This window comes from Anomaloglossus baeobatrachus, chromosome 3, assembly GCF_048569485.1.
Source record: "Anomaloglossus baeobatrachus isolate aAnoBae1 chromosome 3, aAnoBae1.hap1, whole genome shotgun sequence".
NCBI classification, from domain to species: domain Eukaryota; kingdom Metazoa; phylum Chordata; class Amphibia; order Anura; family Aromobatidae; genus Anomaloglossus; species Anomaloglossus baeobatrachus.
In genome coordinates this window covers 409,070,360-409,091,361 of record NC_134355.1, presented here as the reverse complement: position 1 = coordinate 409,091,361, position 21,002 = coordinate 409,070,360, and the positions used below count along the sequence as shown (strand labels likewise).

Below are 21,002 nucleotides of genomic sequence, written 5' to 3'. Positions count from 1 at the left end.
TCAGTGTCTTCTATTATTTTCTGACAGATTTTGCCTCAAACTGTTCAGGTCCTCCTCCAGTAGTGTATCAATAAAGAATTTTGACTTGTTATAAAGGAACTAATAGATTCTGCTGGTGTCCGTGTAGACAGCCCTGTGAGACGGACATTAAAGGGAACCTGTCATCAGAAATTTTGCTTTAAACCTAAATGCTTCCCCCTCTGCAGCTCCTGGGCTGCATTCTAGCAAGGTTCCTGTTGGTTTTTTGCTCCCTTTTAGACCAAATATAATACTTTTTATAAAGGTGTACCTTTTTGGGATGCAAATTTTCTAAATCGTCCATGGGGCCGGGCTCTCTGGTGTCCGTTATGTCCATCCTGCCGATTTACGCTGTCCCCCAACGCAGCATTTCATACTTCCAGGATGCCGCCCAGTGAGCCCGTGGTCCGGCGCATGCGCAGTGCCACTGTAGCGGGACTGTGCACTGCGTGCACAGTGTGACCGCTGGTGATGTTTGCGCAGGCATGAGAATGGGCGGCGCTGTGTTGTCATCGCAAGTGCCCGTGCTTTCCCCTCTGCCTCCAGAGTTCTGCGCAAGCGCTGGCCAGATGACCGCACGTCCCCTCTTTCCCATCTTTCCCTGTAGCAGGAAATAGATGGGAGGATCGGAGCAGGACACCACCGGTTACGGCCAGCGCTTGCGCAGAACGCTGGAGGCCGAGAGGAAAGCGTGTGCACTAGATTATGGGTGGGCACTTGCAATGATAATCACAGCGCCGCCCATAATCTCGTTGGGGGACGTCGTAAATCGGCAGGATGGACATAACGGACACCAGAGAGCCCGCCCCCATGGACGATTTAGAAAATTTGCACCCCAAAAGGTACATCTTTTATAAAGTATTATATTTGGTCTAAAAGGGAGCAAAACACCAACAGGAACCTTGCTAGAATGCAGCCCAGGAGCTGCAGAGGGGGAACATTTAGGTTTAAAGCAAAATTTCTGATGACAGGTTCCCTTTAATCCCGACCTCTTAGAGAGGCGCAGTGTAGTCTTCCGCTTTCTGGCTGTTTACTGTGTCGTCTATGACAAGATCATAGATTTGGAGTATCGCCTGCTCAGGTTCCTTCCAGCTCCCTGACTCATAGAGGAGGATGTTGTCGTTTACAGCTTGGCTGTTTGCTTTGCTCGGGGCACACCCTGGGCTGGTTTCATATATTAGCTCTTCACTATTGTAGGGATTTGGATTTAATTACTGTTCTGCAGAAGAGAAACAGACGGTTCTTCTCTCTGTTTATATACGCTGTGTAATAATGTATCTGCTGTGTCTCATTTCCAGATGTAAAAGTAATTATAGGTGTATTAATGGGTTAGACGTGTGCACACGTTGTATATACCAGGAGCAGGTATTATTCTGCTGGAATGTGGGCAGTCCATGTCCATTCACACATTCCCAATTCTCAAAACACGAATTGTCAAGTGTCTTCCAGACATTTCCATGTGATCTCACAGTGCTGCGCGACATATTCATACACAACATCACTCGTAACTGCATATCTTGTACATGTCCAATACCTTTATAGGTTAAATTTAGTGTGAGCATTATCAATTTTAATAAGCAATAAAAACTAAAAATATCTTTAAGCATTGGGGCTTGAAAAAAAAATAATTCCGATCCTTTAGAGTAATTGCTATGGGTAAATGGGTGTGTGCTATTATGGAGGCGACTGAAGAGTATTCTGTATACAATAAAGCCACTGGAGTATCCAAAAATCTAGATTATTAGATACTGTGGTATAGCGCTATGTGTATTCTTGTACCGCAGCAGAACCTACAGGAACCTCTCGTTCTGGAGAATGGCTTTTGTCTTGATAATGTGGAAAGGCCCTTGGTTTTGCAAGCTTTCGTGTGAGACTCCATTAGTGATGAGCGAGCTCACCATGCTCAGCACTCCTGATGAGCAGTTAAATGCTCTGATGGGCACAACTCGAGTATAATGGAAGACCTCCTGGAAAAATACAAAAGTTCCTCATTGACTTCCAGTATATATTGATCCTCGGCTTGCACCTACTCTAGCGTCCAACTGCTCGTTACAAGTACTGAGCGCCCAAGCATGAGAGTGCTCACTTTTCACTACTCATTACGAGTACAGAGCACCCAAGCATGGGAGTGCTTGCTCATCATTACTCGTTATGAGCACCAGAGCATGGGAGTGTTTGCTCATCACTACTCCATATGAGTAGTGAGCATGGGTGTGCTCACTCCTCACTAATCGTTACGAGTACTGAGCACACGAGCATGGTAATGCTCGCTCATCACTACTCGTTAAAACTACCTAGCATGGAAGTACTTGCTCATGACTACTTGTTACGAGCTCCCAGAGCATGGGAGTGCTTGCTCATAGTTGCAAGTACAGAGCACCTGAGCATGGGAGTGTTCACTCATCATTACGTGTTACGAATACCAAGCACCTGAGCATGGGAGTGCTTGCTCACGACTACTTGTTACGAGTACCGAGCATAGGCGTGCAAAATTGCAGTTAAATGTCCTCAAATTAGAAAGTTATACAGTCTACTAATCTACTTCTGCCATGAAATGTGTCCTGATTTTCAGCCACAAGCTAAAATCTGGAAAGGTCATCTTCCAGTGCGTGTCCTACAAGGGTTAAAACTGGCCAAGTGTAATGCGATAAAAAAAAAAAAAATCGGATTCCACTCGGACCCATGTTACTCTATTGGGTCGTACCCATCTGCGATTTTTTTTTTTTTTTTTTATAATTTCAGCTTTAATTGGACCAAGAAAACAATTGCATCATGCTCCGGGTATAATCCGATCTGTATTCACTTGCACTCATACAACGTCTGTGGGTACGAGGGAAACATCGCACTGCACTCTGATGACACTGGCGTTCAGTGCGATAATCTCATCAGCTGATAATGGAGGAGAGGGCGAGATAATTCTCTCCCTCTACTCTGCAGCTGTCATCTCATTGCAGGATCGGATCACAGGTGCATGACACTCGGCTCAGCCATATGCTCGTGTGTCCCCAGCCGAAGGCCTCCTTCACACATCCGTGTTTGGTCCGTTTCGTCACGTGCCGGAGACACTGGCACACGTAGACCAATTAAAATCAATAGGTCTGCGCTCACGTGTGTGTTTTGCCATGGACCGTGTGTACGTGTGGAGCATACGTGTGCCTGTGTGCTCCACGCGTTGACATGTCAGTTTTCCTCCGACATCACGGGTGTCACACGGACCGCACGAATGTGATCCGTGTGACACGCACTGGAGAAAACACACGTGCCTGTGAAATAAAAAGAATTTCTATACTCTCCTTCTCCATCTCTGCTGTCTCTGCCACTGCTGTCACTTGCTTCCGACCGCCGCTCATTATGCTCATCACATGTTCACTCCACTGCGGCCGGAAGCAGCAGCAGCGGGGAGTCTGCAGGACCGGAGACCGAAGATCAGCACCACGGACAGCAATGCCAGGGACAGGTGAGTAGAAAGTTCCCGTTCTCCGTGTTTTATCACGGATAGCACATGGAGAACACACGTGTGCCATAAACCCGGCACACTGGGGGCAATACGCACCTTTGACACGTCCGTGAAAAAACGTTCGTGATTTTTCATGGACGTGTGAAGGAGGCCTAAAATAGTTGGTCCAGAAATGACCAGAGCCTGCAGGGTGTTAAAGGGAAAGTTTCAAATGTATTTTAAGTTATTCCATCTGCTCCACTGACTATTCCATATTGTTTTATCTTGTTATTTTTTTTAAATACACATTCGAGTGTCAGTTTAATAACTGATAATAAAAGGAAGCTTGAGTCTAGAAAAGTCCCATTGGCCAGATGGAAAATTTCAAGTGTTCTCATTTTTGTTAATGCAGATCATACCATGTTAAATAAAAAAAAAAACAAAACAAAAACAAAAACCCTTAGCGACCTTTTAACATAGGGGCCTTATTCTTATAACATAGGGGTCATTCAGGGGCCTTATTCTTCAGCGCCGCTTTTTAATGGCGTTCAGGAATAAGTGAACATGGTGCCTGCAATCTATTTCAGCCAAATTTGCTTTCCAAAATTCCAATATGTTCTGATGCCTCCTATTTGTCCATACAGAACTTTTTGACTACAGGTGGGGCATTGCTACGCTCGTAAGAAAGTGCATGACAACCTTTAGGGTCCTCTTTTTCCTGTTGCCTATTGCAAAAGGGAAAAGTTTAGGGTTAAAGCAACACTTTTGTGATTTATAATTGAAATTTTCAATATGACGACCTAATGTTATCAAATTCTGTGTAGTATGTGTTGGTTCATAACGCTCAATATACTCCTGGATAAAATCCTTCAACGGTGTAGTTTTCAAAATGGGGTCACTTGTGGGGTGGGGGGTTTATGCCGTTCAGTCACTTTAGGGGCCCTGTAAATGTGACATGGTGCCCGCAATCTATTTCAGCCAAATTTGTGTTAAAAAAAAATTAAATGGTGCTCCTTCCCTTCTGAACCCTCCCATTTGTACAAACAGAAGTTTCTGGCCACATGTGGGTTATCAGCGCACACAGAAAAAAATCGGTAACAAATTGTGGGGTCTATTTTGTCATGCTAAACCTTTTTTAAAAATGAAGAAATGGGGTTGAAGCAACAACTTAAAAAAAAAAAAAAAATAGTTTTCATTTCACGATTTCCTAACAGCAGTTTTTAAAATGAACCTGTCAGGTGCAATATGCACCCCGGACCACGAGCAGTTCTGGGTGCATATTGCTAATCCCTACCTAACTGTCCCTGTATACACTAGCATAGATAAAGGGATCTTTAGAAAAAGTATTTCTAAAAATCCTTTATGATATGCTAATGAGCGCAGGGACTAGTCACAAGGGTGCTGGTTCCTGCACTCATTCCGCCCTCTTAGCATGTTAGTATTCCCATAGGGGCGTGTGAGCATGCTATTCAGTGCCCACTTCCCAGTTTCCTCATGCGTGTCCGTTGTCACTGCTTCAGAATGCCAGGCTTAGGGTCCGTGCGCATGATCAGAAGTCACCGGCACTTCCAGTCATGTGCACTATGAAGCGTTTGGAGAGTTTCCAATATATAGGTCCTTCAAGGGCCATTTAATTCTAATGAAACAGGTTTTGTAAATTTCTTGGAAAAAAATTAGAAATTGCTGCATAACTCTCCTAACATCCTAATAAAATAACATGAGATTTGAAAAATAATGCAGATGTAAAGTAGACTTATGGGAAATGTTATTTATTAATAATTTTGTACAGTATGACTAACTGTTTTGCGATATTAAAATAGGAATGTCACAGCTGACCCTGATCCCCCTCCATTCACAATGACCTCTGCACATGCTCATTAGACACAACATAACATTGGTGAGATCCCAGTTCTTGCTATGTACAAAGGTTATCTCCTTTTCCAGATTTGATCAGATTTGCAGCAAGCAGCCCAGTAAGTGATACAGCGTTAGAATCTGGGTCTCTGTCCCTATATCATACGGCTCTCAGATTGCAGAGCAAACATTTAGTGACAGATTCCCTTAAGGGTTCTAGCATTCCCCTTCTTTATCAGAGCTGATGAATAGGCCAAAGGGGGTAGAAAAACCATTTCCTGATTGTTTTGAAGTAGTGACACGTTTTTCTACACTAACGCTAACCATTCTTTTTGGGATTGCAGCCAGAATCCATTGGATCATTACAGAGACTCAAGGACCTGTGGTTGGATGGGAATCAGCTGGCAGAATTGCCCCCGGTAAGGTTCTATTTTTATTGAACGTTATGATGTGAAGAATGCTGTATTGTGAGGATTGAAGCCTACCTATGGCTCTCTACATACTTGTGACTTGTGAGATTCTCCATTACTACAAATGATTCCTAACAGCTTGCGTTTGCTTCTGTTGGTCCATTCTTTTAATGAATAAGGCTGCTTTCATACCTCCGTTTTTTCCTGTGCGGCACAATCCAGCACTTTGCAGGAAAAACGCAACCGTTTTTTTTTGCTGCCGGTTGCGTTTTTCCTGCATAGACTTTAATTAGTGCCCATTGTGCCGCATGGGCTTGCGTTCCGCCCGGTTTTTGCTGCATGCGGCAGATTTAGCCGATGCGGCGGCCAGATGGAACGTTGCCTGGCACTGTTTTTTGTGCGGCAAAAAAAAACCGCATCGCGCCGCATCCAGTCGATGCGGTGCATTTTTCAATGCATGCCTATGGATGCCGGATGCGGTGCGATGCGGCAAAAACCGCATCCGTCCTCCGCATGCGGTTTTTGCCACTGCGCATGCTCAGTAGCATGCCGCAAGCGCCAAAAACCGGACGGGCCGCATTTAAAAAACTTATGCAAAGGATGCGGCTTTTTCGCCGCATCCGTTGCATAGGTTTTAGAGCCGGACTGGCCGGCTCTGCACCTACCGGATGTGTGAAAGCAGCCTAAGAAGTTGCTTTGTGTATGATAGTATCAATCTCTATACAAACTTTTATGTCATTGAAAACCTTCAAAGGAGTTTGTTGCATGTGACACTGTGTAGGTCCATTCTCTCTATACGGCTGTGTTCACACGGGATTTTTTTCTAACATTATTTTTTTTTTTTTTTCTTTTTTCAGTAAATAAGTTGTATTTGTGCTCACCAGCAAAAGCTGTGCAATGTCAGATATCTCATGCCGCATAGCTTTTTATTTATTTTTTTTTGTTCCTTGACTTACTTCGCGCACTGCGGTGTTTTTGAAAATGTGCAGTATGTCAGGATTTTGGCTGTATGTTTTTCACCCACAGAAAGCAATGAGAGAGTGCAAAAAATACATCAAGACATTTGTATTGCAATGTGTTTGGTGAATGATCCACCGGAAAAACACAGCTAGGTGCCTCATTTTATACGCAGCTCGTCATTGGGAAGAGTGAAGGTTTTGGTAGCAGAAAAAAGCTGCAAAAATGCCACAAGTGAACATGACCTAAGAGTGTGCACGTGGACGTTTTTCAGAGTTTTTGGAGCAGAAACTAAGTGGAAACTCTAAATCCTCAAAAACATGGAGTTTCTGCTCCAAAAACTCATCAGCAAACAGACTCCATGTGCACACTGCCTCACTCCAGATCCCCTGCTTTATTCTGTGATAGTTCAATATTTTAAAGGGGATGTCCACTACTTGGAAAACCCCCTACTCATTCGCTTTGTTCGGCCCTGTAAAAATAAATAAACATATACAGTACTCACCTCCAGTGCGGACGCGGTTCCAGCCATGTCTGAAGCTGCGTTCCTGGAGCCCACGTGACGTTATTCTGAAACTCGAGCCCCATGACCAATCAGCAGCTGGCTTCTGTCTCCCTGCATTCGAACAGAATGCGAGTGATTTACTGACTTCCTGCTGAAATGTCCGAAGGCGGGGTGAAGGAAGCCGGCACTGGTTGGTCGCTGGGCTCGCGTATCATAATAATGGCCCGTGGGCCCCAAGAACGTGGCTTCAGGCATGGCGGAACTGCGGCCGCACTGGAGGGGAGTACTAGAAAAACCAAAAGAAAAAACCCAAACAAATATCTATAATTCCAAACTTTATTACCATTAAAAACCAATAAATAATCACATGAGACACCAACCTTGGCTGGAATAAAAATATTGCGCCACAAACTGAGCAAATATGTGCACAAGATAATGTGATTAAAATGTAAGTATGTGTTGCACAAGTATAATTACATAAAGGAGCACAAAAAATAAAATAAAAAAAATCACAATGCTGCAAGACAAAATAATTTTTATTTTTTTTGTCCTTTATGTGATTATACTTGTGCAACATATACTTACATTTTAATCACGTTGTCTTTGTGCACATATTTGCTCAGTTTGTGACGCCATATTTTTATTCCAGCCAAGGTTGGTGTCTCATGTGATTATTTATTGGTTTTTAATGGTAATAGTTTGGAATTATTATAGACCTTTTGTTTGGGTTTTTTCTTTTGTTTTTTCTATATTTTTCTAGCTTTTTCCGAATGGTCCTACCAGTGGCGTAACTAGAGTTTGATGGGCCCTGGTGCAAAATTTGGAACGGGGCCCCCCCTCCACGTACACCGACACTTAGGGTACGGGATGACGCTGACACTTGGCTCTTAACCTCAGCACCCAGCTGCCCCATGCTCTGCTATACATCATTCCCTCAGCACTCAGCTTTCCCATATCAGAGCATGTGAAAGCTGGGTGCTGAAAGAAGATGTACAGCAGAGCATGGGAAAGCTGGATGCTGAGGGAAAGAGCCTTTTTCCCTCAGCACAAAACATTCCCATCCCATGCTTGTATCTTAGTCCCCCTTCGTATATAGTTCTCCAAATACTATAATGGCCCCTACATAGCTTTCCATATAGTATAAAGGGTCCCACATAATGCTTCATATATTAGAATGCACCTCCATAGTCCTCCATGTATTATAATGCATTTCCCATAGTGCTCCATGTATTATAATTCACCCCATAGTTCTCCATATATTATACTGCACCACAGTCCTCCATGTTTTATAACGCACCCCCATAGTCCTACATGTATAAAGTAGCCTCCATTGTCCTCCATATATTATAATGTAGCCCCCATAGTCCTATATGTATTACAATGCAGCCCCATAAACCTTCATATTGTATTATGCAGCCCCATACTCCTCCATGTATAATGCAGCCATATAGTCCATGTATAAGGTGTCCTTCATGTTTATTATGCAGCCCCATAGACCTCCATGTATCATGCAGCTAGCCCCCCCCCCCCAGGGCCTCCTTGTGTTATGCAGCCAGCCCCCCCAGGGCCTCAATGTGTCGTGCAGCCAGCCCCCCAGGGCCTCCATGTGTCATGCAGCCAGCCCCCCCAGGGCCTCCATGTGTCATGCAGCCAGCCACCCCCAAGGACATCATGTGTCATGCAGCCAGCTTCCCCCCCAGGGCCTCCATGTGTCACGCAGCCAGCTTCCCCCCCCAGGGCCTCCATGTGTCACGCAGCCAGCCCCCCAGGGCCTCAATGTGTCATGCAGCCAGCCCCCCCAGGGCCTCCATGTGTCATGCAGCCAGCCACCCCCAAGGACATCATGTGTCATGCAGCCAGCTTCCCCCCCAGGGCCTCCATGTGTCACGCAGCCAGCTTCCCCCCCCCCAGGGCCTCCATGTGTCACGCAGCCAGCTTCCCCCCCCGGGCCTCCATGTGTCATGCAGTCAGCCCCTCCAGGCCTCCATGTGTCATGCAGTCAGCCCCTCCAGGCCTCCATGTGTCATGCAGTCAGCCCCTCCAGGCCTCCATGTGTCACGCAGCCAGCTTCCCCCCCCAGGGCCTCCATGTGTCACGCAGCCAGCTTCCCCCCCCGGGCCTCCATGTGTCATGCAGTCAGCCCCTCCAGGCCTCCATGTGTCATGCAGTCAGCCCCTCCAGGCCTCCATGTGTCATGCAGTCAGCCCCTCCAGGCCTCCATGTGTCATGCAGTCAGCCCCTCCAGGCCTCCATGTGTCATGCAGTCAGCCCCTCCAGGCCTCCATGTGTCATGCAGTCAGCCCCTCCAGGCCTCCATGTGTCATGCAGTCAGCCCCTCCAGGCCTCCATGTGTCATTCAGTCAGCCCCTCCAGGCCTCCATGTGTCATTCAGTCAGCCCCTCCAGGCCTCCATGTGTCATGCAGCCAGCCCCTCCAGGCCTCCATGTGTCATGCAGCCAGCCCCTCCAGGCCTCCATGTGTCATGCAGCCAGCTCTCTCCAGGGCCTCCATGTGTCATGCAGCCAGCTCTCTCCAGGGCCTCCATGTGTCATGCAGCCAGGCCCCTCCAGGGCCTCCATGTGTCATGCAGCCAGGCCCCTCCAGGGCCTCCATGTGTCATGCAGCCAGGCCCTCCAGGGCCTTCATGTGTCATGCAGCCAGGCCCCTCCCAAGGACTCCATGTGTCCTGCAGCCAGCCTCCCCGTGCACTCACTGATTTATTATAAAAAAAAAAAAGTACTCCCATATCTTCTCCTTCCACCTCAGCTCTGTCCTCACCTCAACTTGTTTCATTGCTGCTCGTTGTCACTTCTGTCCTCGTTCCCCCGTGGCTTTGGTTGGCGTCCTCTTGTGCTCTGTGCTCTCACCACGCACAGGAGTGACGTCACCGCGCAGGCAAGGGAGAAGACTGATGTGCATAGAGCGACGCCGGCATCGCTCTATGCAATATCAAAGCAGCGCGCGCCGACGGGAGTGCGGTGACTCCACCGCTGACACCAGGCAGGGGGCCCGGTTTCAGCGGCGGTGACCGGGTCATATAGCGGGCCCGCACCGCGTGGTCTGCGGCAGAACAGCGCAGCTCCTCTCTCACAGAAAGGAGCTGACTGCTGATCTGCCGGGCGGCCGCGGGCCCCAAACCGCCCGGTCGCAATGGCGACCGCTGCGACCGTGGTGGTTACGCCCCTGGGTCCTACTGGTCTTGCCAGCCCCCGCACACCAGGCATCATTACATTGTTACAATTAATTGAACTCCTTATTGATCTTTTAATCTTGGTGTGTGGTATGAGCCTTTCTTGAACAATATTTGCGGAGGTGAGTACTATATAGACTTATTTATTTTTACAGGGGCGGACAAAGGGAATGAGTAGAGGTTTTCCAAGTAGTGGACATCCCTTTTAATAGGATCATTAATATAGATTTATGATGTCTGTCCACTAGGGATGAATGTATTGATTTGCAGATCCCTGGTCCAGCAGATACTTCATTGCTCCAAGGCCGCTGGATGAGAGCCCTGGGTACCATTCTTCTACCTGCCGCCATCCCCGGCTCCGCTTTCCTATTAGTCGGCCGGGCCTGATGTTGCAGCAAGATGCGTATGTGACATTGTGCCAGGTCAAGTCAAACTTTCCTCAATACTAATGTGGCCACTGGACCACCTTACATTCTGCAAATCAATTCTCTCATCTCTCTCTCTCTGCATTACCTATATCCATTTTTTATTATGTTTATCGAAATCTGCATTGATGCTACAGAAAACTTGAATCTGTACAATGTCCCTATGAAAACACTGATTTTCCAGTAAAGAGAATAGAAAGTGCTGAAGAACCATTCTTGTGCGGGCTTATTCCACTAAGCACCGTTAAAATTCTATATGGTCATGAAGTAAGCTGGTGAATAAGGCTACTTTCACACATCAGTTTTTTTCCATCAGGTACAATCCGGAAAAAAACGGGTTAAACGGATCCGGTACCGCATCCGTTTTATCCCCATAGATTTGCATTGTTACCGGATTGTACCTGACGGCTTTGCGTTGCATCCGTTTTTTTCCGGATGCGGCAAAATTTATCAAAGCGGCGGCCGGAGGCAACGTGTCTTGCAACGTTTTTTTGTCCGGCAAAAAAATCGCATCGCGCCGGATCCGGCGTGATACGGCATGTTTTACAATGAAAGCCTATGGACGCCGGATCCGGCGCAATGCGGTAAAAAATGGATGCGGCTACCGGATCCGTTTTTGTAAACTGCGCATGCACCAAATTAATTAAAAAAGCTGATCCTTCAAAAAAAAGGACAAACCGGATGCAAACCGTATCCACCGGATCCGGTTTTGTACGCATCCGGCATAACGGATCCGTTAAAAACCGGATCCGGTTTATACGGTTTTACATTTTTTTGCCGGATCCTTTGGATCAGGCAAAAAAACGATTGTGCCTGAATGCAGAAAACTGATGTGTGAAAGTAGCCTAAACTACTGTTTTATCCCCAGTAAATTACATGAATGTATACGATCTAGTTCTCAGGTCTTGTGCTGTAGGCAGTGAGAGCACTAGAAAGCCCATAATACACAAACCTGCTGAACGTGCTCGTATTGTTTTTTTCCTGTGTCCAGTGTCTGTAATTCTACTAGAACCCGGATCTGCTGACACTATTTTAACAGTGAATATTTCCAGCTCTGAATGATCCTGTTGACATTTTTGTATAGGGCTAAATACCATGCTTAATTGTAGTAACACCACTGTTACCTGCAGTCGGATAGCTGCTGGAGGAGAAACCGTGTGGGATTTGTACTAATGCGGATGTGTAAGACAAGGTGGTGGATGATGAAGTCACTGACCCAACATGGGAAGGTGCCATGCGAAGCAAGGACAGCAGCACAGATGGGTAGAGATCAGCAGCACTGCAACAGTCAGGAAGAGCCATTGGGGTGGCCAGATGGAGAAGGCGGGCAACTGTTCTCCTTAGCACCCACACACGGGAAGTTCTCAAACCAAGGGTTAGGCTATGTGCCCACGTGTGCGTATTGCATGCAGTTACGCTGCGATCTGCACCGCAGCGTAACTGCATGCGTCCTGCGTCCCCTGCACAATCTATGAAGATTCTGCATAATCCATGCCCACGTTGCGTTTTAGAATCCAGTGATTTGCATGCTGCCATATCGCTGCGTTCTAAAAAGCAACATGTCACTTTTCGTGCGCTTTGCATGCTGTCTCCATTCTGTCTATAGGGAGAGGCAGCATCCAGAGTGCATGAATTCTGCAGTCACCAAAGTTTCAGAAAGGAGCTTTTCAGCTGCACTCTCAAGCGGACATGCAGTGACATTACGCTGCAGAGCAGAGCGCACACACGTGGGCACATAGCCTAAGGCTATGTGCTCACGGGGAAAGTGTCCTGCGGTTATATCTGCAGGACATTCCGCAGGATCTCCCAGAAAACCGCAGCACAACTTTCTGTTTCCATGCTGCGGTTTTATTGCGGAATGTCCTGCGAATATGGTGCAGGCATTCTGCATTGAGGATACAGTACCATGGCTTCAGCACTGCATCCTCAATGCAGAACAAGTGCTGAGTGATCGGGGCGCTCATACTTACCTCCATCACGCAGCACTTCACTGTCCAGCCGTCAGCGTCTGCACTGTCACTGTGCAGGAGAAGTTGGGCGGGCCTGAACTAGCTCTGCCTATCACATGACCGGAGCTCGTGCAGTCCCCGCCCACCTCCTGCTCCTAGCTCCACTGCCGTGACGTCCTTTGCACCGGAAGAAAGTGACGGGGGTCTGCTATCAAGGCAGGTAAGCCTCTATCTCCATAGTGGAGCGCCGGGTTTTCCGCAGGTAAATCCGCAGGAATAATTGACATGCAGCTATGTGCGGGATATTCCACAGCCACACATTCCGCAACGTGGACACACACTCCCCATGTCCCATAGGATAACATGAGGAGTGTCTGTACATGCTAAAACCTGCGGCAAAATCCGCAGGAGCAAGCTCCCATGGGCACATAGCCTAAGGCTACATGCGCACGCTGCAGTTTTTTTTGCACACAAACTGCAACCAAAACTGCACCGTGTCAGAGAGAGCCTGGAAATGTCCCAAAAAAAACCACTTGTAATGTAGGTGTGTTTTTGGTGCATTTGTGTCATTGAGTTTTTTAAAAGGAGAAACAAAATATGATAGGAAAGGATAATGGATAGATAGAAAAAATAGAAAGAATAGCTAGATAGATAGATAAGAACATATAGATTAGATAATAAAGAACAGAAAGAATATATAGAAAGAAATAATAGAATAGCTTGATAGAGGGATAGCCAGTTTGGTTAGCTTTTTTTTTTTTTTTTATTTTTTTGGGGTAAAAAAAAAATATAACATGGGGTCCCCCCCCCCATTTTTCATATCCAGCACAGGAACAGCAGCAGCTGCAGACTGCAACCCTCAGCTCTCTGCTGTACCTTGGCTGGTTATGAAAATAGAGGGGATCCCACACTTTTTTTTATTTGATTTATTAAAAAAAAAAAATAATTACATGGGATCCCCTCATTTTTCTAATGCCAGCCAAGGTGCAGCAGACAACTGGGGGCTGATATTATTAGGGTGGGAAGGGCCATCGTTATTTGGCCCTTTCTAACCTAACAATAGCAGCCCACAGCCGCCCCAGAAGTGGCACATCCATAAGATGCGCCAATTCTGGCGCTGGACCCGGCTCTTCCTGTTGCCCTGGTGCGGTGGCAATCGGGGTAATAAGGAGTTAATGGCAGCAGCCCATAGCTGCTACTAAGCCCTAGGTTTGTGATGTCATGCATCTGAGACACCCCACATCACTAATCTGTAAGTGAAAGTAAATAACCACAAACAGCCAAAAAAATCCTTTATTTGAAATAAATTAAAAAGCCACCCTCTTTAAACAGTTTATTAACCCCCCAAAACACCCCTCCAGGTCTGAAGTAATCCACACGAGGTCCCACGACGCTTCCAGCTCTGCTACATCCCTGTCCTGTCACAGCCAGCAGTCATACAGCATGGCTCCTAGCTGTGAGTGTGGACAGAGCCGCAGCGACCAGAATGAACTGAGATGAACCCCTGATGTCACACCTACGGGTCCTGCAGTACGGCCGGTGTCGCAGCAATGACGTCATGGCCGGGTTCACTGCGGTTCAGCCAGCTACTGAAGTGAGCTGCGCGATCGGTGATACCTTCACTCTTGTGAGTCCTCCAGCTGTGGCTCACTTCAGTCACGGCCTGATGTGCGCTCACTGGTGGAGGACTCGAGCTGTGACGGCAAACACCTGAGACTGCACCACCGATCGCGCTGCTCACTTCAGTCACTCGGGTGGTTTGCTGTGACAGCTGGAGGACTCTCTCGCTCTCGCCGCTAAACCTTCAACCAGGCATGGTTTTGTGTAATAATGGCTGTAACCTGGTGGCTACTCTGAAGTTTGGCAAGCTCGCTGATGTACCATACCTAGACAACATGCTGAACTTAGTGGTTCAGCAGTTTCTGAAAAGCTACCCAGATTTGCCTGAGTTGATTGTGAAAGTATACCGTGTGTGTGCCCATTTCCACAAGTGCAAACTCAGACAGGTATGCAACGTGCCCACACCCTGGAACTCCCTATTAAAAGGCTTGTTGGCAAGGCTTTGTGAGCAGCAGAGGGCAGTAGTTTAATACCAGCCATAACATGACCGTCGGTATTTCGGTCAGCCTCTGCACATTAGAACAGATGAGTAAGCATGGATGGTTCACATCTGTGAAATTCTCCTAAACTTTAAGGAATCCTTTTATGATCGTTGTGTTGACTTAAATGCTTAGTGCTCACAATTAGAGGAAGCTTTGCATATGTACCAGTTGGTGATGGAAAAGGAAAGTACACAGGGTGATACGACTCAGCCCAATTTCATCTCAGTGGGGATTGGGTGATTGTGAAGAAGAGGAGGAACAGTAGATGGGTAGATGGTTGCCTGCGCTACTGAGGGTACTACTCACACCAGATTCATCCCGTCTGTTCAGTGTTGGAGGAAGACGTGTTTGGTTTTTTTTTATATCATTATTTTGCTTTTTTTAATTGTGCCTTATGTACAACTCATTATACAGGAAAGAATGTTTCCTAATGTTTTTCCTGTAAAATCAATGTTATCTTCAATTTTCTATGGTTTGTCAGTCCGTTCTGTAAAAGTGGAGTATTTTCTGCTCCAAATCTGAAAGTCACAAACAAAAAAAAACATGCTCATGACACTACAGGAATCTCATTCACTTTGCTGGCATCAGTATTCACTTCAGGTTTTGTGATGAATCTGCACTCAAAAAAATGTATCTAAAAATGCAACATGTGCACACAGCCTAATACTCTGACAACCTAGTCAGAGATGCATCCAGGCATCTTCCCCACGATGTTCCCATTCAATTTTAGCACGGTTTCCATCCATTTCAGCAAGTTTCCAGGTTTCCAGTCACCCACCCCTCCTGGGGGTCTTTCAAACAAATACTTCAGTTTCTCATCGACTTCCATTATACTCGTTACTCGTATTTAGCCTGTCCTAGTGTCCGACCAGTTTGATTCGAGTACTCGTGTATTTCAGTTCTTGCTCATCACTAGCCAGAAGCGTTCTCCATTGGAAAACCATGCTCGTCCAAGCCAACTTACCCGTGTTTGGGAGGGTTAGCAGAGGTGGCTGTCTGGCTAACGAAGGTTTAGCCAATGGCTATTTCATGTGGAAGGCCGTGTTTACTTCAATTCCTAAATTTTTAGTTGGCACGGCTGTAGGCTTGATTATTTAGCTGCAAAGACCACTAAGTGTGTGCATTTTGTTTCTACTATACAATGCTCACTAATTATTATAAAAAGGTATGAGGGGTCTTTTTCAGTAAATACTTGCATTCACCATAACATTTGGAGCTGTTTGTTTTTTTTTTTTATTCATCACTACATGGCACAATAGGTAATATCAGACTGGATAGAGAGCAAACCTATTAGCAAGTGCAATAACTCTGTCCGGTTGTTGATTTTCTTATACATTTCCGGGAGGAAAAACTGAGCAATGCAGAATTTACAGGAGAAGCTGCTCCAGAATTTACAGTGCATGCAAGTACACTGTGTACATAAAAAAAAAATGTCTTCTGATAGGCCTTTAAAGGGTTTTTCCAATCTCTGAGATTCCCTTGTTGGCCATGAATATCTTGTGCCGGACACTTTAGCTTTGCTGCGATGTCCTGTTTCCGGAACTCCTATAGAAATAAATTGGAATTACAGACACTCAATAACTAGTCCTCAGTGTTTCTGGAGCGCCACCTCTTGTATCTGGCACCTGAATGCTGTCATTGCTGTCCCATCCATAAGCAGCTGAGATGGGAATGACCATTTAAATGGTTAAAAGGCAGGTCATGCTTTAGTTCAGTATTTCACTGCTAGTCACAGTTCTTTAACCCCTTCAGCCCCAGAGCACTTTCCGTTTTTTGTTTTTTGCTCCCCTTCTTCCGAGAGCCGTAACTTTTTTTTTTTTTTATTTTTCCATCAATCTTGCCACATGAGGGCTTGTTTTTTGCGGGACGAGTTGTACTTTTAAATGAAACCATACGTTTTACCATATGGTGTACTGGAAAAAAACAGCAAAATTCGAAGTGTGGAAAAACTGCAAAAAAGGTGTGATGGCACAATAGTTTTTGGGATGTTTTATTCTTGGTGTTCACTATATGGTAAAACTGATGTGTGGGTATGATGCCTGAGGTCGGTGCGAGTTTGTAGACACCAAACATGTATAGGTTAACTTGTATCTAAGGGGTTAAAAAAAATTCACAAGCTTGTCCAATAAAAGTGGCGTACGTTTTGCGCCATTTTCCAAAACCCGTAGTGTTCTCATTTTTTGGGATCAATGGCTCAGTGACTGCTTATTTTTTGCGTCTCAAGCTGTCGTTTCTAATGGTAGCATGTTTGCGCAGATGCTACGTTTTGATCGCCTGTTATTGCAATTTGTGTAAAACTTGCGACCAAAAAACATAATTTTGGCGTTTGGAATTTTTTTGCCACTACGCCGTTTACCAATCAGATTAATTGATTTTATATTTTGATAGATCAGGCATTTCTGAACGTGGCGATACCAAATGTGTGTGGGGGTTTTTTTTAACCCTTTAATTTTCAATCGGGTGGAAGGGGGGTGATTTGAACTTTTAGGGGGTTTTTTTTAATTTTTTTTACTTTTTTTTATTTTACTAGTCCCCCTAGGGAGCTATAGCGATCAGCAATCCGATCGCAGCTATACAGCTGTAAACAGCAGATGCGGTCACTTCCTGCTTCACTGGCCTCCGGGCCGAGTGAAAATGAAAGTGACTTGTCATAGCTGCAGGCATCATCACATGACCTTGTGCTACCATGGCAACCACCGAAAGTCACGTGATCACTCACGTGACTTCCGATGGGGGCGGCGGTAAGTGAAAATCTTCACCGCGTGTATATACATCTCGCTGCCAGACTTTGGCAGCCAGATGTAAGGGGTTAATGTTACGGGTGGAATGTGATTCCACTCGTAACATGCAGGCACACATGTCAGCTGTTGACAACAGCTGATATGTGTGCCGATCGCCGCACCCTGCCCGCGGCAGGGGGTGGGTCTTAATGTGACACTCTCCATGACGGATAGATACGTCCATGGTCGTGAAGGGGTCTAAGGTGCCTTCACATAGCATTTTGTATCACAAGAAACTCTTAGCCCAGATATTGGAGAGAAGTCAGTCGAGAAATATTAAAGGGAAGCAATTACCAGGATTTTTGTATATAACCTAAAGCCAGTGCTATCCGCTCGGATGTGTAGGTTCTGAAATCCAAGAAAGTAAAGTTTATAAAATTGGCAGGTACTTGAGTGACAGCAGCTGAGGATCAGATAATATCTGGGGGTTATTCATAGTTATCCCCTCCCCCTGTTAGAATTAGCATAAATATTATACAATCGATGTAACTTTTCACTTCCAGGACCTGTGGTGAGGTCATACTTATGTGACCAGAATGGTTGGGGCCTCATCCAACAAAGCTGATATCAGAAAGCAACATTTTTCTGTTAAGCATTAAACTGACATATGGGTAAATACAGATGTTATTTTCTTCAATACAATAGTTAATGAATAAAATAAACTTATTTGACTATTTTAGTTGGCTATAAAGTTTGTGACCTTTCAGTCTGATCACGACATTGTTATAACCTTTGTGTGCCCTTCAACTTGACCTTATTAACAGGCAGTGTGCTTTACCATACACACTGGAATACAGATTGGCAAAATACATACAGCTGCATGTGCAGCAGTCAGGCTGGGAATGTTTAGCTTGCTGAAACAAATACAGGTAATTTAGAGAACCAATGTTGTGCATGTTTTATCTTAAAAGTTTGTCACTTCCTGGAAATTTATTTCTTGGCTTCTATTCCGCAATAGTTTTCAGAATTTGAAAAAATATCCACAAGTAGGGATGAGCGAACCCAAACTGTAAAGTTCGGGGTTCATACCGGAAACCTAGTGTAAAACCCTGAAACCGGACCTGCGGTCACAGGTGGAGGGCCGTGGGAACCTCCAGCTGTGCCCGCAACTTACCTGACTGACCTCACCGCTAATCGCTGCTCAGTCTCTGCCTGAAGCTCACAGCGGGCGATCATGTACCATGATCTCGCGCGGTGCCTTCAGTAATGTAGCAGAGCTAAAATCGTCGTGGGACCTTGTATGGATAACGTTGGACATGCAGAGGTGTTGTTGGGTTTAACAAAGTGGTGAAAGAAGGTGGTGTTTTGTCTTTCATTTCAAATGAAGGATTTTTTCGGTTTGTGTTTATTTACTTTTACTTACAGATTAGTAATCGGGGGATGCATAAACTCCTCCCATTACTAATCTAGGGCTTAGTGGCAGCTGTGATCTGACATTAACCAATTACCCTAATTGCCATTGCTCCAGGGCAATTGGGAAGTGCTGGGATTGTCACATCTGATGGATGCGACAATTCTGGGCGGCTGTAGACTATTTTTAGGCTGGATGGGCCCACCAGCCCGAGAATACCAGCACCCAGCTGTCAGGCTTTATCATGGCTGTGTATCAAAATTGAGAATAAGCATAAAACAAACTTCAGCTCACCCATCCATGTGTGTTCAAACTTTCCTCTGCTGCTCGGGCTGCAGGTGCAGCTGCCTGTGGTATGCAAATTGAAAGAAGTTCTGCCCAGCGAAAGGAGGAGAGATACACAGTCAGTAAATTTGCAGGCAATTTATTTTCACTCGGTTCCAATTAAAAAAATAGTCACATAGACATATGAACATATCAAGCCATGACTCCCAGTGGAAAAAATGACGTTACAGCAAACGTCTTTTTTTTTTTTCCCCACTGGGGGTCATGGCTTGATATGTTCATAGGTCTATATGACTATTTTTTAATTGGAACAGAGTGAAAAAAAATTACCTGGAAATTTACTGACGGTGTAGCTCTCCTCCTTGCGCTGGGCAAAACTTTCAATTTGTATCAAAATTGGGGGTGACCTCATGCTGGTTTTTAAAATTTTAATTTTATTTATTTTTTTATAAAAAGCCACATGCGGTTCCTCTTATTTTGAGACACAGCCAAGATAAATGCACGACTGGGGGCTGTAGCCTTATGCTTTATCTGCTTTATATGCTTTATCTGTGCTGGGTATGATAATATAGGGGGATCCTACGCCAATTTTTTTTTATCTTTATACCATCATAGACGTGAATAGCATCTGTGATTGGAAGCAGTCAGCTAACATACTGACACTCAGGGTGGGGGCGCGTCTTGACTGCAACCAGTCAGATGCCAGTGGGCGTGGAAAGCAGTGCATATGCGATGAAGGTAATGAGCGGTCCTGGAAGCAGTTACAGCCGGGCTGGAGCCTTGGTAAGTACAGCCCGCTTGCTCTTATCCCCCCATTCCTTTTACCACCGGTTTTAATCGCCGGATTTTTGCCCCATAGAAATATATGCGGACTGGTGTTCGGCCAAATAACTGGGACCAATCCCGGGCCGGAACCGGGTTTTTCAGTTGTCTGCGAGTCTGCCCATCGCCATTTATAAAGTCTTATGTGCACACTGTGGACAATTTTAGCATAGAAATTGCATTGCAAATTTATAAATCCATAGTATGTCAATTGTTTGAGCGGTTTTTCACCGAAGATTTCATCCTGTGCAAGGCATTGGGTGACACACGCTAAACCGAATCCTTATGATGTTGTACCAGTTCTGTGACAAAATCCACAATGATTATGTTAGGCATGAATGAATATGCCCTAAAAATATGAAAATACATGAATGCTTTGTGTAGCCCAACGTTCATGGGGAGTCCTGAGAGATGGCTATGTGCTCAGTCTTTGGCTGTTGGATATGTACGGCCAGCTTTTTAGTATATATAGTATGTTGAAAATGCAGGTGATTCAAATTCTGGACTGTATATCGCAGTACCAGCGCTGTGGATGGTCACTCCGTGCAGTGCGTGTCTGCAGTGGAAACCACAGCTAGAACTGCACATTTTAGTGTCACTATTGCCACTGTGGAATTACGCCAGCAAATATGCGTCTGTAAGCCTATGTTGTAGAGACTGACGGCCAAAGTTATTTAGTGGCATTAGCTAAATCTGAAATTTAGCTAAAATTAGAATTCAAAATTTCATGATTTGTGCTTTTCCTCTACAATTTTTTATTTTTATTGCTCCTGTAATAGATATGTAATACTTTTGGCTTTTGCATGGGTTTAGTAGTAGTTTATCAGAGGAGACCTGAGGAGTGTGTTCTTGTGACCTAAACATCTGATACATTACATTTGGTAAAGTCTTAGGGTACCTTCACACTTAGCGATGCAG

At 45.4% G+C, this 21,002-nt stretch overlaps 1 protein-coding gene across 1 annotated transcript in view; it reads left to right on the top strand.

Annotated features, from left to right (window-relative positions):
• LRRC1 (leucine rich repeat containing 1) overlaps positions 1–21,002 on the top strand; it is a 222,710-nt gene that overhangs the window by 151,649 nt on the left and 50,059 nt on the right. Inside the window, exon 7 of the mRNA XM_075340301.1 lies at positions 5,653–5,727. Within this exon, the coding sequence (XP_075196416.1) occupies positions 5,653–5,727 (75 nt within the window). The remainder of the gene's footprint in view (positions 1–5,652; positions 5,728–21,002) is intronic.